We start from the raw sequence: 16,077 nt of genomic DNA, 5'->3' as shown, positions 1-16,077 counted from the left end.
TGTTAACATTAATCAACGTAACAATTATTTATTTAGCCTGTCTCAGTGCTGACAACTGTCGATAAAGTTACGACACATGGCGTTTGCCAAAGGAATGACAGGTCAGTCAGCTCGCCACCGTCGGGTCACTTACAGAATCACCTGCCAACAAAGCTAAGTTTTGTGTGCATCCTGCTTCATTAGACTGCAGCGATATCACAACCTTGTCGACACCTGATGAGAAAGAATTGGTGATTTTCAGTTTACAGTGAGACTGAAATCGCGTCCTCCCGCTTGGCCAGTTTATGCTCTTATGCCCAGTAAGACACTCTAATGTTGTGCCGATCTTTGCAAGTATTTTAAACAGTGATTTATTACTATTATTATTATTATTCTTGTAATGCAGTCCCAAATCATAGCCCTGCATGTTGTTGTTCTTCTGGGGTGTGGAAGGGATTTTGGCCAAAAGAGGACATTCGTGTCAATGATGACTGTCCCTCTGCCTCATATACTGTAGGTCATAGGACTGCATTTTAAGAGGTGAACCCACAGTGTTCCAGGATGCACTGTTGTTTCTGATTCATCTGTCATCCTGATCTGAGGAAAACAGTCTGTATCTCTTTTAGCAACTTGTTTTCAAATAATTAAGCCATTGTTTTATATGTATCTATGGTGATAAATAATTTTACATTTTACATGTCTGATAAAGTTCAGCCTTGAAGATGTTAAAGATTTTGTGAGTTGGCAGATTTAAACTTGGTAAATAAACATTGTTTAAAAAACATATGGGCAGTTCTGACTACAAATGTTTTGTGAAAAAAAAGGACTGCTGCTTTACTTGTCAGGGTTTTGCAGATATCAGACCCACATGCACAGCGCGGACAGGTTGGTGGTTTAAGAGGTGACAGTCTTTATTACGTAACTTAAGGCAAGGCAAGCAGAGTTATACACAGGTGCTCTCAGACGTGAGTACCAAAGGAGCAGGCTCTAATCTTGGTCAAACGGTCAGGTACGTTACCAGTCTTTCCACGGCAAAAGTACAGGCAAGGAGCAGGCAGGCTTGATTTCGAGATAACTGTCAGGTGTGCATGATTAACTGGGATTGACATGGAAACAGCTGAGACGTGGGTGGGACAAGAAGTGCTTCAAAATAAAACCGGAAACAGGACTAAGACATGACATTACTATCATAGGAACATGCACATAAAATATTCAATGCAAGGTAGATAGATAGATAGATAGAATACCTTTATTGTCCCGCGATGGGGAAACTACCATGTTGCAACAGCACAGACACATATAGACATATATACAGAAGAAGTAACACAATAATAATTATAAGAAATTAGAAGTTAGAACTCCACAGGTTAACAACATCATGTACATATAACAATGAGGTAAGGTGACTGCACCAAACAAAGTGAGCGAGATATTAAAGTGACTGGTGCAATTGCTCTGGAGATGTAGCGTGTGTGTGGCAGTGTGGTAGAAATGTGCACCCTGTTATAATTGTTCATTATAAAGTCTGACAGCAGCAGGAAGGAAAGACCTGCGGAATCTCTCCTTCCCACAGCGAGGGCGGATCAGTCTGTCACTGAATCTGCTCTCCAGAGCAGACAGTGAGTCCTGCAGTGAGTGAGACTCGTGGTCCAGCATGGATTTGAATCTTGCCAGAACCCTTCTGTTTTTCTCTCACTGACTCCAGAGTGCAGCCCAGGACAGAGCTGGACTTCTTAATGACCTTATCCAGCTTTTTCCTCTCTCTCCCTCTCTGTGATGCTGCTGTTCTAGCAGACCACACTGTACAGGACGGCTGATGACACCACAGAGTCATAGAAAGTCCTCAGGAGTGTCCCCTTCACTCCAAACGACCTCAGCCTCAGTAGGTAGAGTCTCCTCTGACCCTTCCTGTACAGTGTGTCTGTGTTGTTAGTCCAGTCTAGCTTGTTGTTAAGGTGAACACCCAGGTACAGTCCAATCTCTCTGGATGTTCATTCCCTGAATGTTCACTGGAGGAGCGGGTGTAGACTGACATCTGCGGAAGTCCACCACCATCTCTTTGGTCTTCCCTGTATTCATTAGAAGGTGGTTCTGCTGACATCAGTCCACAAAGTTCTTTGTCAGTTCTCTGTACTCTGTGTCATCATCGTCAGTGATAGGTCCAACAATTGCAGAGTCGTCAGAAAACTTAACACAGCCAGATGAGTTATGTCTGAAGTCTGCAGTGAAGAGGGTGAAGAGGAAGGGGGCCAGGACAGTCACCTGTGGGGCTCCCACACTGCAGGTCAGAGTGTCCGACACCAGTCTTGGACCCTCACAAACTGGGCACGGTTTGTGAGGTAGTCCAGTATCCACTCTGTCAGGTAATTGCCCACACCAGCTGACTCCAATTTGTCAATTAAGAGAGAACAAAACAGAATCCTCACAGTGCTGCTGGGCTTCTCAAAGTGGGCCAGGGAATGATGGAGCAGGAAGATGGTGGCGTCCTCTACTTCAATGCTAGGCTGGTAGGCAGAGCCATTGCTGAGCTCACCATGCAGCGCAGTTGATGTAGAACCAGTCTCTCAGGTATGATGACTACTAAACAAATACTGAAGGTAGGTGGTGCAAAATAAAAAGATCCTCTGGAGGCACTCATCTGCTCTTTACATACAGTAACACCTTGATGTTGCGTGACAGATCATCTGATCACACACACTTTGCCACAGAATCTGCCTTACAAAGATGATGCGATGCACATTACGGCAGTTATGGTTCACAATGAGTTCAGTTATTGTGAGGCAGGTTGAGTGGCTGTTATTCTCCCGCAGGTTAAGCAGGCTCTGAGACAGGAAGTCCAATGATGGAGCATGTCTAAACAGCCACAATAAACTGTAATAAATCACTGTTTAGAATACTTGCAAAGATCGGCACAACATTAGAGCGTCTTCCTGGGCATAAGAGCATCAACCGGCCAAGCAGGAGGACGTGATTTCAGTCTCATCATAAACTGAAAATCACCAGAATAGCGCAGATGCGCTGAATTCTTCCAAATCAGGTGTCGACAAGGTCGTGATGTCGCTGCAGTCTAATGAAGCTGGATGCACAGAAAACTTAGCTTTGTTGGCAGGTGATTCTGTAAGTGACCCGACGGTGGTGAGCTGACTGACCTGTCATTACTTTAGCAAACGCCATGTTTCATAACGTAATCGACAGTTGTCAGCACTGAGACGGGCTAAAGAAACAATTGTTACGTTGGTTAATGTTATCAATGTGGGTCTCATTATGTGTCAAAACACGACCGCAATCCTTTAAGAGTTACAAATATTTGCCGATGTTGCGCTTCAAATGCTCTTGGGCGTTTTATTGTGAAAGTCCGGCGACTGGCCCCGTCCCCGGTTTCCCTTTTTCGTATTTCGTTTTGAAAGTGGAGAAAAGGAAAATGAGTAAATCAGTATATCGCAAATGTGTTTTACCGATTTACGGAAGCGAAACACAGCATAAAAAGACAGTATTCAATTTTCATTTTATACATGAATAATGAATTGCACTTCATGCACGGACCCAAGACAAGAGGCCAGGGTCATCTGCCTACCTACATACAGAAACTGAAATCTGCCACACCAGTAGCAAGTTCTGTAAAGCAGATGTAGCAGTGAAACAGAGCAAGTACTCAAAGCCTGTTTTGATTGCACAGAATGCAGTTGTTTATTACCCTGTAATCTCCAATACAAGAGACCAGGTCAGACTCACACATTGCAGTGGTTAATTTGCCAGCCTGCTTGTGGTACAGTCGTAGCACTTAAAAGTGTCACCCTCTGCTGTGATTTGTTTCCATTTCTACCGCATTATCACCGTATGTTCGACGCATAGGATAATGTGTTACATCTTTTTGGCCTGTAGGTGCCGACTCTGGGCCCTAGAACGCAGTATCATAAGTGTGTTATATAGGCTAATGTGGAGCCCCTGCTTAAGCCTTGGATAGCATTGTGGCATTTTCTCCCAGGTTCAAGTCTCGGTGGGAGCAATCTTAAAACTTTTATTACTAGAAAATCAGCATTGGTATCTCATCATTACTATTTGGCCCAGGTGATGCAATACATTACTAATTTTGTTTAGTACATGGATCGCTCCGAAACGGTTGTCTGTGGCAGATGATTATAGTATTTAATATAGTAGTATTTACAAGTTATGGCAGTTTATAACCGAACAGCTGCATGCTTAGACAGACCGAGCGTTACTCGGCAATGTACACTCTCATTTGCAGTATTCGATTTGTAGACAAGCTGCTGGCAGACACGGTGTTGAATGTAGTCATGTGCGTTCACTGTCAACTGTTCTTTGCTGCAATTTATAAAGTGTATCAGTCACTCTGGCTGGTGCAGCCAGCCGGGAAAATGTGCAGGTCGGAAATGCGCGTTTACATATTAATACGTAACTGTGAGGAAGGCATCAGACATTCCCACCACACGGTTATAAAACAGTAAATGAGTTGAAAGTATTGTCTCTGTGAATCCTGGATAGTACGGTGATTAAGGCACATGAACCCAGGCACCCTGAAAGTCTTCGTCAAGTCTCAGTGGGAGCAGTCTTAATGTTTAATTTCTGAAAAGACAACATTGGTATCCCATTATTGTCATTATGCAAAAGAGAGACTATATCACATGACTAATAAATTTAGAGCTGTGTGAGGAAATATGTCAGTTTTTAAAGTAAAGGAAAAGACACAGTTTCTGTTAGAGTTGGCATTTCTGTAGGCCATTAAGTAACAACTGGATGCACTGAAGCTGGGGCGTGTCGTTCCAGACAGTTCTGCTGCTTGAGGGCTAAACTTATTCCTGTGGGAGAATGAGATGTTGCAAATAAATCTGAGCCAGTTTCCTACCAAACCGTGAACATGCAGATCTCTATTGCTGTGTTCCCATGTGCAGTCGTACTTTTATTTACATTGCGCTGAGTTCAGCCTGCGATTTTATGTGCTTATGTGTAAGTTTGTTACCAAGCTGTATGTGGTAAAATGTTTCTGTGAGTTCAGCAGCTTGGCCTTGTCTCTGGCCGTAGCAAACCAAACTGTGAGGGAGGATGTGAGGATTGATTGATGATGGCAGTGTAGAAGTTCTACAACATTTTGCAGTGAGGTGGAAATTCTTCAGCTGCCTCAAAAAGTACATCCTCTGCTGAGCCTTTTTAGTGATGGAGTCGTTCTGCTCCCACTTAAGGTCCTGGCTGATGATGGTGCCCAGGAAGCGGAAGGACTACACAGAGGTCACTGGGGTGTCACAGAGGATGACAGAGGGGAGGGGGGTTGGGTCCTTCCTGAAGTTAACTGTCAACTGTCTGAAGTCAGTTGTCAACACCACTGTTTTCAGAACATTGAGCTCCAGGTTGTTAGTGCTACACCACGACACCAGACTGGCTATCTCACTCCTGTAATCTGACTCATCTCCATGAGAGATGAGGCCAATGAGGGTGGTGTCATCAGCAAAGGAGTTGTGTGTGCAGATGTTGTTGTCCCCCCGGAGTTCTTTGATGAGAACAGGCACTATACTATGTCAATTAAAATGAATGTATTAAAGACAAAATATACATGAATAATTCAATATCAGATGTCCGGGGCCCATTGTAGACGTCTGGAGGCGTGACTTCTCTCCCTCTGTACCAAGTGTGAATAGTCAAAATATTGACATATCACGTTTTCACTTACGGGTGTACTCACGTTTGTTGCCAGGGGTTCAGCGATTATTGGCTGTATTTTCATTTATTTTGAGGGGACAATAAATTTACACTGCTACACAAACTTTACACTAACTACTTTTCACTGTGCCAAAGAGTCATTTATGAATTGTCCTATGAAAAGATATAACTAAATGTTTGCAGAGATGTGAGGGGTGTACTCACTTTTGTCACATACTGTATATGCTCTGCTTATGCCTTCTGGCTATATGACTCTGAACATTAATTGAAACTCATGACACATATTTAACATGCATTTAAACTGGTGACTTAACATATGAGTCCACTTACAGGACAACGGCCTTTCAATATTCCATTGTGCTTCACAGGCTTTGACACTCATGGCTTTTCATAAGACACACACACACACACACACACACACACACACACACACACACACACACACACACACACACACACACACACACACACACACACACACACACCCTGTTATGAGCTACTACATATGGGGCAAACTAGGACTGGAGAGACGTTCACCCAGCAGGGACAGAAACATAAATGCAAATAGTTTTATTATTACCTTTCTAGTTGTTACCAGTACATTTCCCTCTCTTGTCGGACATGAACTGTTTGTATTTAGGAAGTTAAAATGAGAGGTTGGCTTTGTTAAAGTCTCCCAGGACAATGACAAAGACGTCTGCGTTTGAGAACTCACAAGGGGGAGTAAAAGGGCTTGCAGTTGATGGTGAAGGCCTCGAGGTCCGGAGAACATATTTAAGATACTTCTGAGGCATCGCTGCATCAGCCGCTGTTGATGTGGAAACATATTCCACCTTCTTAAACGTGTAAACATGTTTATTATGGTCTGATAAATGATCACACAGAATCACAACGGTAGTGTTACTAGAACATACCCACCTTAACTCCACTTGCATCATAACATAGCATGGCATTGCTAATAGCTTGTCGGCTAACATGCTACATTAACGTCTGATAGAAACACCAGTTTCACGTTCGCTCAACTGCATCACCTCTGCAAATCACGAGAGTAACGTCACACTTTATACATTGATCTGGTCTGATCATTAAAGGTCCATGCACATGTTTTTTTCATGCTACACAACGCTAAAGAATTGGACCTTGTTGTCTCAATAAGGTGTCTGTAACTTTTCATGCCAAAAAGCCCTTTAGATCACCCACACGGCCCGTCTGAAAATGTGTGTTTTAAGCTCTCGTCCACAACGCTCTGTTTTAGGGGTGTGCCCTAAGCGAAGTTGATCGCCACACCCCTTTGAGGAAGCGCATAGCTGTGATCCGCCACAGGGATCAAAAGTCACGGTCACTGAATCCATTGTAACAGCGAAACTGGCTACCTCGTCCTTGTAGTGGAGTTTAACCTTATGTTTGATCCAAAATCTGACAGCTGTTGAGTTGAAGTGGTTACACTTCGACTGGCACAAGGTACGTCTAACTGGCAATTTCACATTTAATTTAATTTATTGATTTATATAATACGCAACTTGATTAGCGGCTGCTAATGCTAATACTAATGGTTGCCAATAAGCAGCCTGAATTAATTAACAAAATATTCACAACTACAGCCTGTTTGGCAGCATAGCTCGGTAAACTAATATAAACAAATTTTTACATGTGTTTTCCTTTCTTGTGCTGCTAATGTGTCAAAACAATTTCTCCATAATGGGATCTTCAGCTACAGCTTATATTTTGCCGTATTTGTCTGTAATTAAGTGCCAATATGGGAACAGTAAATGCCTACAGAGGCATGGTGTGACAGCAACTGTTGCTGTCAAGATGTTGCATGTGTTTAATACTTTTCTTAAAGTGGCGTTGTAAAGTAAAGTGCTTTCTGAACCCTAATGGCCCCATGTTAGTTCGTGTCACAATGAGTGACTTCTTCTTCTTTTGTCTTTTAAATGCCGGGTAGCAACCAACTGAAAGGTGCTAGAGTGCACAGTGAGTGACTGAAACGCAGTGTTGCAGGTAAAATGTTGCTGGTTCTGTCAGTGGTTAATAGAATGCAGACATTGATAGTCTGCCAAATTTGAGTCATCAGTTGTAGTCAGTGGACTACCTTGTTGCTGCTTGTGGAGCTTTCAGGATCTGCTGTGCCACATCAAAGGACTGCGACAACTTCCTTGTTTATGAGCCAATCAGAGTGTGGAGGCAAATTAAGGTCATGTTATTTTACCTGTAAATTTAGCCACAATTTGTGTGTAATCATGGTATAGCCACTAAATCTACAAGTACAAATCTGATTACGCACACAGAGATCGGTTTACGCACGCACAGATCTGGCTACGCACACACGCATCTGGTTACGTACACACATATCGGTTTACGCATGCACAAATCTAATTTGACCCTAATTTGACTCCATAGTTATCTTCACATGCCAATGTGCAATGTATAGGTTACTGAGTGAGTTGAAAAGCTTGGAGGTTTGAGGACAGACGCTTTTGCGGGGCCTTGCAGTGGAAGTACTTCCTTGATGAAAGTAGGGTAAACTGGTAAATGCAGTTATGTTGGAGATTTGTTTCTGCAGCGGGAAAAGTATAGTTGTAGATAGATGACTATGGAGATGTGATGATCTTTGTTCTCATAACTATTTGGAAGACTTTGAGTGGAAGCAGTGCTCTACCAAATGAAGGGTGTGGCTGTCCTCACCATGACACTTTTTAAAAAGGTTCTGCAAACATAATGGTAGATTAGTGAATGTCATATGTAGGCCACAACATTCTCTAATGTAAACAATATACAAAACTACAAGTGAACAAGCCTCCTTCTCTATGCAGATAAACATAGTAAAATATTTTCTATTGCCTAAGAAATGATCTTACTGTTGGCAAATGTACATTCCTGAGCTGAGCAGCAGATGTCTGCAATGGTTCCTCTGTTTGACACAACCTCCTCACATGTGGGTAACTGGGATGCGCCCACCTAAAGTATAAGAAAATAGAATGCTACATTTATTGTAAATTGTGTTATTGTGTTGCTTCTATAAATACAATGGCTATCTATAGCACAAGCTATAGGTAGCTGACAAGATAAGCAACATTTATTGTAGAGACCTGACTAATTAGCAACTAAGCTTGGAACACAAAACACTTATGTACATACAGTACATGTTAGAATTTCATAGAACAATGCCATAACCCAAAATAACAAGTCGATTTAGGCTGAGGCACATGAAAGGCTTTGTGGTAATAACAGATACAACTGCATTTATTTGCAATTTCCTATTGTTGCATCTCAAAGATGTAAGCCCTGAAGTGCAAAGGGCTAACAGCGTGCTAATGGCTAAAGCAACACATAAACGTGCCCGGAGCTGAGGAGAAGGGCGCAAAATCACGATCTCGCCTAGAGCACCGAAACAATTGCGCCCGCCCTGCGCAGAATCACCAGTGCCCTGTTAGTATGATAGTTGATAGCAAATGCCTTACTACTCACTGTGATCACTGGCTTTAACTGTCATAGCTGGCGTTTGAAGCTCGTGCAGTGAATGTGGACCCAGACACCATGATTAAAGTGAAAAATGTTCACTTTATCAACTGTTACTCTAAGTATTTGCCAGCTACACCTACAGGTACTGTACGTTTTATAACTATTGCCAGTGCACACAAGATTCTGCCTTATGTCTGCTTTCATTTATTACCTAGAAATATTTTTTATTTGTTTTTTTTATCAGGACTGTCTTGTAACTTTGAAAGTGGACTGTGCGGATGGTATCAGGACCATGGTGACAATTTTGACTGGACAATGCTTGATGGGACAGACCACACTATCGGAACTGGTGAGTAGATTTAAGGGAGACCTGCCAGGAGGGCCATGTGTGTTGATTGTGTCCTGTCTTCTTTGTTGTTGGATGTCGTTTCCTGTCAGTTAATATAATTCTTACCTGTCTTAATTATTTATTATTATCATTATTATGATTACTGTGCCCTTAGTCTTGTCCTGTGATCGTCTGTGTCAGGAACGCGGTGTGGTGTAGGAGTGCACAGCGCACAGGCGACGTTTAGTTAAAAGGAGTCTTTATTACAAGACAGCAGGCAGTAGGGTGGCCCGACAGGCAGTGGTCAAAAAACAAAGAAGCAGTCTCCAGCAAAGACACCAACAAGGACTAAGTTTGCAGATACGTATTGTCACGTCTGGATATTCTAGGAGTCTGTGATAATCACAGAGGCGTGGTGCAGTTAGCACAAACTTACCTCTCTCAATCAAAGTCACAAGCTTGTAATGACATAAGATTTTAATGGGATCAGATGAGCCGCAGCTAAATAATGATAACAAGTTGGCAGACCCAGCTCCACCGGGGTCAGAGCCAAGGAGAAGTACGCTATGGGCCGTGTTGGGGGACCTCATGTGTGTAAACGGTTATTAACAGAATCAGTATTAGGGCCCACATGCATTCCCCCAGACAAAGGAAATTCTGCGGCCTGCATGTAACGTCTTCATCCTGATAGTAGAAAATGGGAACAAAGAGATTTCAAATCTGAGTGCCAAAACCAGGCGCCAGGCTGGGGAACCATACCTGGCTCCCCCGCTGAGACAGCCGAACCCCTGTTGATATAAGCGACGGGCGGCGGAGAAACTTGGATGTCAGCTATCCTGATTGGATCACACAATGGGACGGGCGTGACCAAAAACACGGTTATAAAAGCTGACGTGACCAAAGACTCGCCCCTTGTTCTCTCTGTCCCTTGTCCCTTCCCCTTGTTCTCTCCACAACGAAACGACAGACCTTCTCACCAGGATCGAGCAACATTTGCTCTCCTCGTTCTCTCCATCGCCTCTGTCCACCTGGAGCTTCCCTCTGCTCCCGGCACGCCTGGAGCATCTGAACCAACGTGGACATCGTCACAGAACGGGCCTGATCACCCATCTACTTCCAGCCTTAAGAAGAAATCTTCTTAAAAAGAAATCAACCGGAGATCATCAGTGTGATGAACCATCTCAAAGTTTATTCTCATGTCGACACGGAGTGGATCACAATCACAATACGTCTAAGACGTAAGGCACATCTTACTACAGCATGTACAAAGTATCCACTGAAGGACTGAGGACACAAGACCTGTATTTATACCCTGTTACAAACCCCCACATGAGCTGTTGACTGGTCTTTGATATACATGAGTGTAGTAAACCCCCCTTTACTTCCTTTAACCATGTTCCCGTGGTCACTAGAGTGAAACCCCCACCATTTGATAACCAAATGCTTAATGACCCCCCCAGGAACAACCCTCAGCCAGAGGCACAGCATCTCATGACGAACACAAAATTTCCCACAAGACACCCGGCAGGAAACCGCCAGCTTAACTGCTGATCACGACGCGATCACCGCGACACACACCTGGACCGGACCACAACAGCGCAAGCACGCACGCAGCGCCGGATCTTCCACCAGGATTGAGCAGTAAGGCAGAGGCAAAATAGCAAAGTAGAACTCTAAGGGGATCAGTAATTGTTTTATTGTTGTGGTGTTTTCTTTTCCTGAACACGCGATCTGATCACTGTGTATTTCCACAATCACGTGACTGTAACGCTGTTATAGATCTGCGCGAGTCTAACAGGTGCACATTGAAGTACTGTAATCTTTGATTTCGCTAGCTTAAGCTTGCTTTATTGTGGTACGGTTGCTCTGTTTCAGTCAGGTTTTGGCCTTGTTTCCAGTTTTATTTTGAAAAGACTTAGTTTGTCATCCAGGTTGTGGTTTTCATTTCCTGTTTTATTTTGTAACACTTCCAGTTTCTGTTCGTGTTAGTTTCCCCTTTACTCCCAGTCCTCATTACACACACCTGTCTCAGATCAGTAATCAGCCACCCGGATTTAAGCACCAGTAGTCACTACAGCTAGCCGCCAGATCGTCGTTTGTGTATGCCAGTCATCTCGTTCCCGCAATCCTCAGTTCAGCCCACCACGTCATTGATCCTGTTCCGCATTCCTGACCGCCGACGCCTGCCTAACCCGAATTGTACTGTAGCCTTGCTTACTTTTTTACTGAACCTTGCCTGTCTCTGGACCTGATTAAGCCTGCTCCTATTCTACCTAAATCCCGCTTCTTATCGTGTTTGACCTGGACTGTCTGCGACTTCGATTACCAAAATAAACCCTGATTCTTTACCATCTACCTGGTGTCCTTACGCCGTGCATGTAGGTCCGATCTCAGCCGCACCCTGACAGTTTCTGCTGTGACTACACCAAGCGCACGATTCAACCACTCGCTTCCGCGATCACGTGACTATATCGCCGAATATAGTCCCGTGTGTTTGTGATACCGCAAGCCTTATTCACGCTAGTCACACTTCACACCCCGTTACATGCTTCTTTTCCTGTGAACGCCAGACACGCTCCATTCAAAGGACTCACCGGCACACACGCGCAGCACACAGCAAGATAGTGTTGACACTGGAGTTAATATTAATATTGCTTGTTGTCTGTGATTATTGGTATATGGTTTTGCAGCACGGGTAAATTGAGTCGGCTATGGTACGGAGTTCAGCCTTCAACTAACTTAAATACATTTGAGACTGTATTGGCTATTCCAAATCGATTATTGGTCCCTGGTAACAGGGTGGTGCCCCGTAAATTAAGTAATTATTAATTCAAATGATAATTATTAATCAATAATAGTTAAGTGTTTCACTTACCTAACTATAGACCTTTGTCATACAGTTATATATTTAAGCTAATAACCAAAATTTGTGAATCTAAATTATAAACATAATTGGTATCTCCACTCAGGAGTTAAAAATCCAATTATTATAATTTGTGCTCCTCGCATATCCCCAACATAATTATTGCAAACCTGTGTGAGGTTAATCAAACTAAACTCAACTCAAACTAAACAAACAAGCCCTTTCTGAGACTAGGTGGTGTTGCTAATTCATTTGGCCCTACCACAACCCTCACACTGCCCCAACAGCTGAGCTTGCATTCCAACTCCAGTCCTTTGTGCCAACACTCCACACACATGACCCTGTCGACAAGAGACATACAACAAAAATGTTTTCTTGTAGTCTGGGAGAGCCAAGGCCAGAGCCTGCTGCAGCAACATTTTAACCATCTCAAATGCCATGTGACCCTCTGGGGCTTGAAAATTTCCAGCCCCTTCAACCTTTACTATGTCTCTTAAAGGCTGCACAACTGTGGAATAACTATCAACCCACTCAGGGCTGTGACCCGTCAGCCCTAAAAATGTCAACATCTCTTGGACTGTGGTTGGTTTGGGTGCCTGGGACACAGCATTCAGTTGATCAGGTGCCACAGCTCTGATCCCCTCTGCAATCAGTCTCCCCAAATACTCCACGAGATCCTTACAGTACTGCAGCTTCTTTATGACCCCTTTCAGCCAACAGGGTCAACAGGGTGATAGAATCCTCACGGCATGTTTCCAGGTCAGGTGCAAAGAGGATGATGTCATGAACGTACTGGAGGACAGTGCTTTTTATTTTTCCGGCCAAATCTTCCATATCCTCTTTTAACACTTTGTTGGACTGTGTGGACTATGTTTGAACCCTTGTGGCAACCTAGTGTATGTAACACACCAGCAACTGGAGTGCTGTTATGGTTTAAGTACCAGACACATGATAAGGAACACCTGCTGCACTCCAATCGGCGGTGACACCTGGTGGATGGTGCCAAACTCTACCCGGTGTCACACACACTCACACACCCACACACACACCCATACACACACACACACACACACACACACACACACACACACACACACACACACACACACACACACACACACACACACACACACACACACAGATACAGATGCAGATTATTTCAAACAATAATCACCAATTACAAACACACACAAAACCAAAAACACACACACACAACTGAACTGCGAGGATCTATCTTCCCCATCACACACACACTCCCCTTCAAAGTCTTCATTTGGAAAGCGAGAAAGATAGTCGGCTGTGACATTACACTTGCCTGGAATGTGCTTTACAAGGAACCTGAATGGTTACATAGAAAGATACCAACGACTAATCCAGCCATTGGTATACTTCATTCTCTCAAGCCATTGTAGTGCCTTATGATCAGTCTCCAATGTGAACTCCCTCTCAGGGAGATTATATTTAAAAGAGTCCAAGGCCCATTTGATTGCCAAGGCTTCCTTCTCCACAGTTGAGTAGCGAACCTCTTTGGGGATCTACTGTAAGCCACAAGGTCTTGATCATCTGGTGGATCCTGCAGGAGCACAGCACCAACACCCTTTGCAGAGTCATCGGTTTGCAGAACAAAGTGGTGGTCAAATTTTGGACTGTGAAGGACTGGGACCTTACTCAGAGAGTGCTGGAAACACAGGTTCACTGCACCTGGTTTGGACATCGTGAACCAATCATGTCAGTCAGTGGTGCAGCCCTTGAGGAGATGTTTGGTATGAACCGATGGTAGAACCCAGCCATCCCTAGAAAGGATCTGAGCTGCTTCCTGGTTTGGGGAAGAGTACATGACTGGGTACATGAAGTGGTACAGAAGGCTGTTAGTTCCTGAGACTGGGCTGTCAAGGGCACCTGCCAATAACCTTTACACAGATCAATCAGATATTTTGCTTTTTCCAAACGATCAATAAGATCATCAATCCTAGGAGTTGGATAAGAATCAAACTTTGAAACGGAAGCAAGATACCAGAGGTCAATGAAAAAACGTATAGTTTCGTCTTTCTTAGGAAACAACACAATGGGATACACCACTCACTTCGGGAAGGCTGTATTATCTTCAGGTTAAGCATCAGGTCAACTTCTTTCTTCAGCGATCCTAGAAGACGCTCAGGTGTCCGATAAATCAACCGCTGTACTGCTGTACTTTCTTTTAATACCATTTCATGTTCAACAAGGTCTGTGCGCCCTGGAGTCCCCCGAAATATTTTTGGAATTATTAAAATGTTACCTGAGCCTGCTGGTCTTCAGAAAGATGAATCAGGTCCATCTCCGAAGATTCTACTGAAAGGTAGGGATTGATCATCTACCTCCTCTTCCTCCTTTACCCTTTGGATTAGCAATACATCTGTTTTATCGGCCTTGCTTGGCAGCCATCCTTTTAAAAGGTTGACATAAAGGACACGACTGGAGTGCTTCTTCCCTAGAGAAGAGACTCGATTGGTGGTGGGTCCAAGCTTTTCCCCCACCACAAAGGGCCCCTGCCACTTAGCCAGCAGCTTGATGTCACTGGTTGGCAGCATCACTAAAACCTTCTCACCTGGACTACTCTGGCGAGCTGACCAGTCATACCAGGTTTTCTGTTGCTTCCAAGCCTCCTCCATGTGTGCCTGAGCTAATTCACTCATCCTCTGCAGCTTCTCTCTCATCTGGAGAACAAAAGAAAATACATTAACTGGCCCCTTCTTCCCCTGGTCTCCTTCTCTGAGTTCTCTCAGGAGACTTAAAGGTCCCCTCACTTCTGGATATTTTGCAGCATAATCCATAATAATCAGCATATATTGATTTCCTCCTTTGCGTCTTTCCAAGGAACCTACAATGTCCATCCCCAGGCGTTCAAATGGGGTAGAAACAATTGGAAGAGGCTGTAGTGGAGCTCTGCAGGGTCCCTTGGCAGAGGTCTTCTTACATTGCGAACAGCTCATACAGTAATGTGCTACATCTGAATGCAAACCTGGCCAGCAAAACTGGCGAATTATACAGGCAGTGGTCTCTGTTTCCCTAGGTGACCAGCCCAATTATATCTCTGGCCGCTTAAGGAACCACTAGGCGTTTACTCTAGCCTTGCTGGTGAAGGACCCCGTTCTGCAGACAGTAAGCTTCATTCTTGCCATCCGGCTCGGTCTCTGGCTTCCTCTCTGTAGCATCCAACAAACAGGCGGACAAAGCTGCATCATTCTGCTGCATTTCAATTATATTGGCAGGTATTTAGAATCCCCAAAGAGTGCCAGGAACAGCGTCCACTGATGCTTTTACAAAAGTATGTTTAAATTTATCCTGCCTTCTCTTACTATGTGACTTTCGAAACTTCCCAGGTTGTGATTCTATTTCAGTAGCATAAAACGTTAAGGCACTTAAGGCTGGAGGGTGCTCCTTCTGTGCATTTTTCTCCTGTACTCTCATTACAGCCACATTACAGGTATGCTCTGGGTTTAATAAGTCAAACAGGATTTGTAGATCATGATCTAAAACCACGGGAAAGGGTAAATGGTCAGCACCGGTAACACAAACGTTTTCAATTAAAAAAAACAAGTGGAGGGCGGGAATATTATATTATTTGAGAACATTCAACATTTGTTTTTTAATCCAAAGAAGACATAAATGTCAGGGCTCAGAGGTTTAATATTTTATTGACAGAAGATCGCAGCAATTAACAGCATACCTATTCAGTCCTCATTCTCTTTTATATGGAATACGAGCAACGATCAAACCTAACGTCATATTACGC

The 16,077-nt window shown here is 43.7% G+C and overlaps 1 protein-coding gene across 4 annotated transcripts in view; it reads left to right on the top strand.

Moving 5' to 3' along the window:
* Positions 1-16,077, top strand: part of mamdc4 (MAM domain containing 4) — a 95,590-nt gene that overhangs the window by 34,758 nt on the left and 44,755 nt on the right. For 2 of the 4 annotated variants that reach the window (XM_029169788.3, XM_055513129.1), the window contains exons 15-16: positions 9,148-9,256; positions 9,359-9,463. In XM_029169788.3, coding sequence (XP_029025621.1) covers positions 9,148-9,256; positions 9,359-9,463 — 214 coding nt within the window. Of the gene's footprint in view, positions 1-9,147; positions 9,464-16,077 lie in introns of all 4 variants that reach the window. The other 2 variants (XM_029169785.3, XM_055513128.1) reach the window with 1 other exon arrangement.

Source organism: Betta splendens, chromosome 12 (genome assembly GCF_900634795.4).
Source record: "Betta splendens chromosome 12, fBetSpl5.4, whole genome shotgun sequence".
NCBI classification, from domain to species: Eukaryota; Metazoa; Chordata; class Actinopteri; order Anabantiformes; family Osphronemidae; genus Betta; species Betta splendens.
This window is presented reverse-complemented; position numbering and strand designations above follow the sequence as displayed.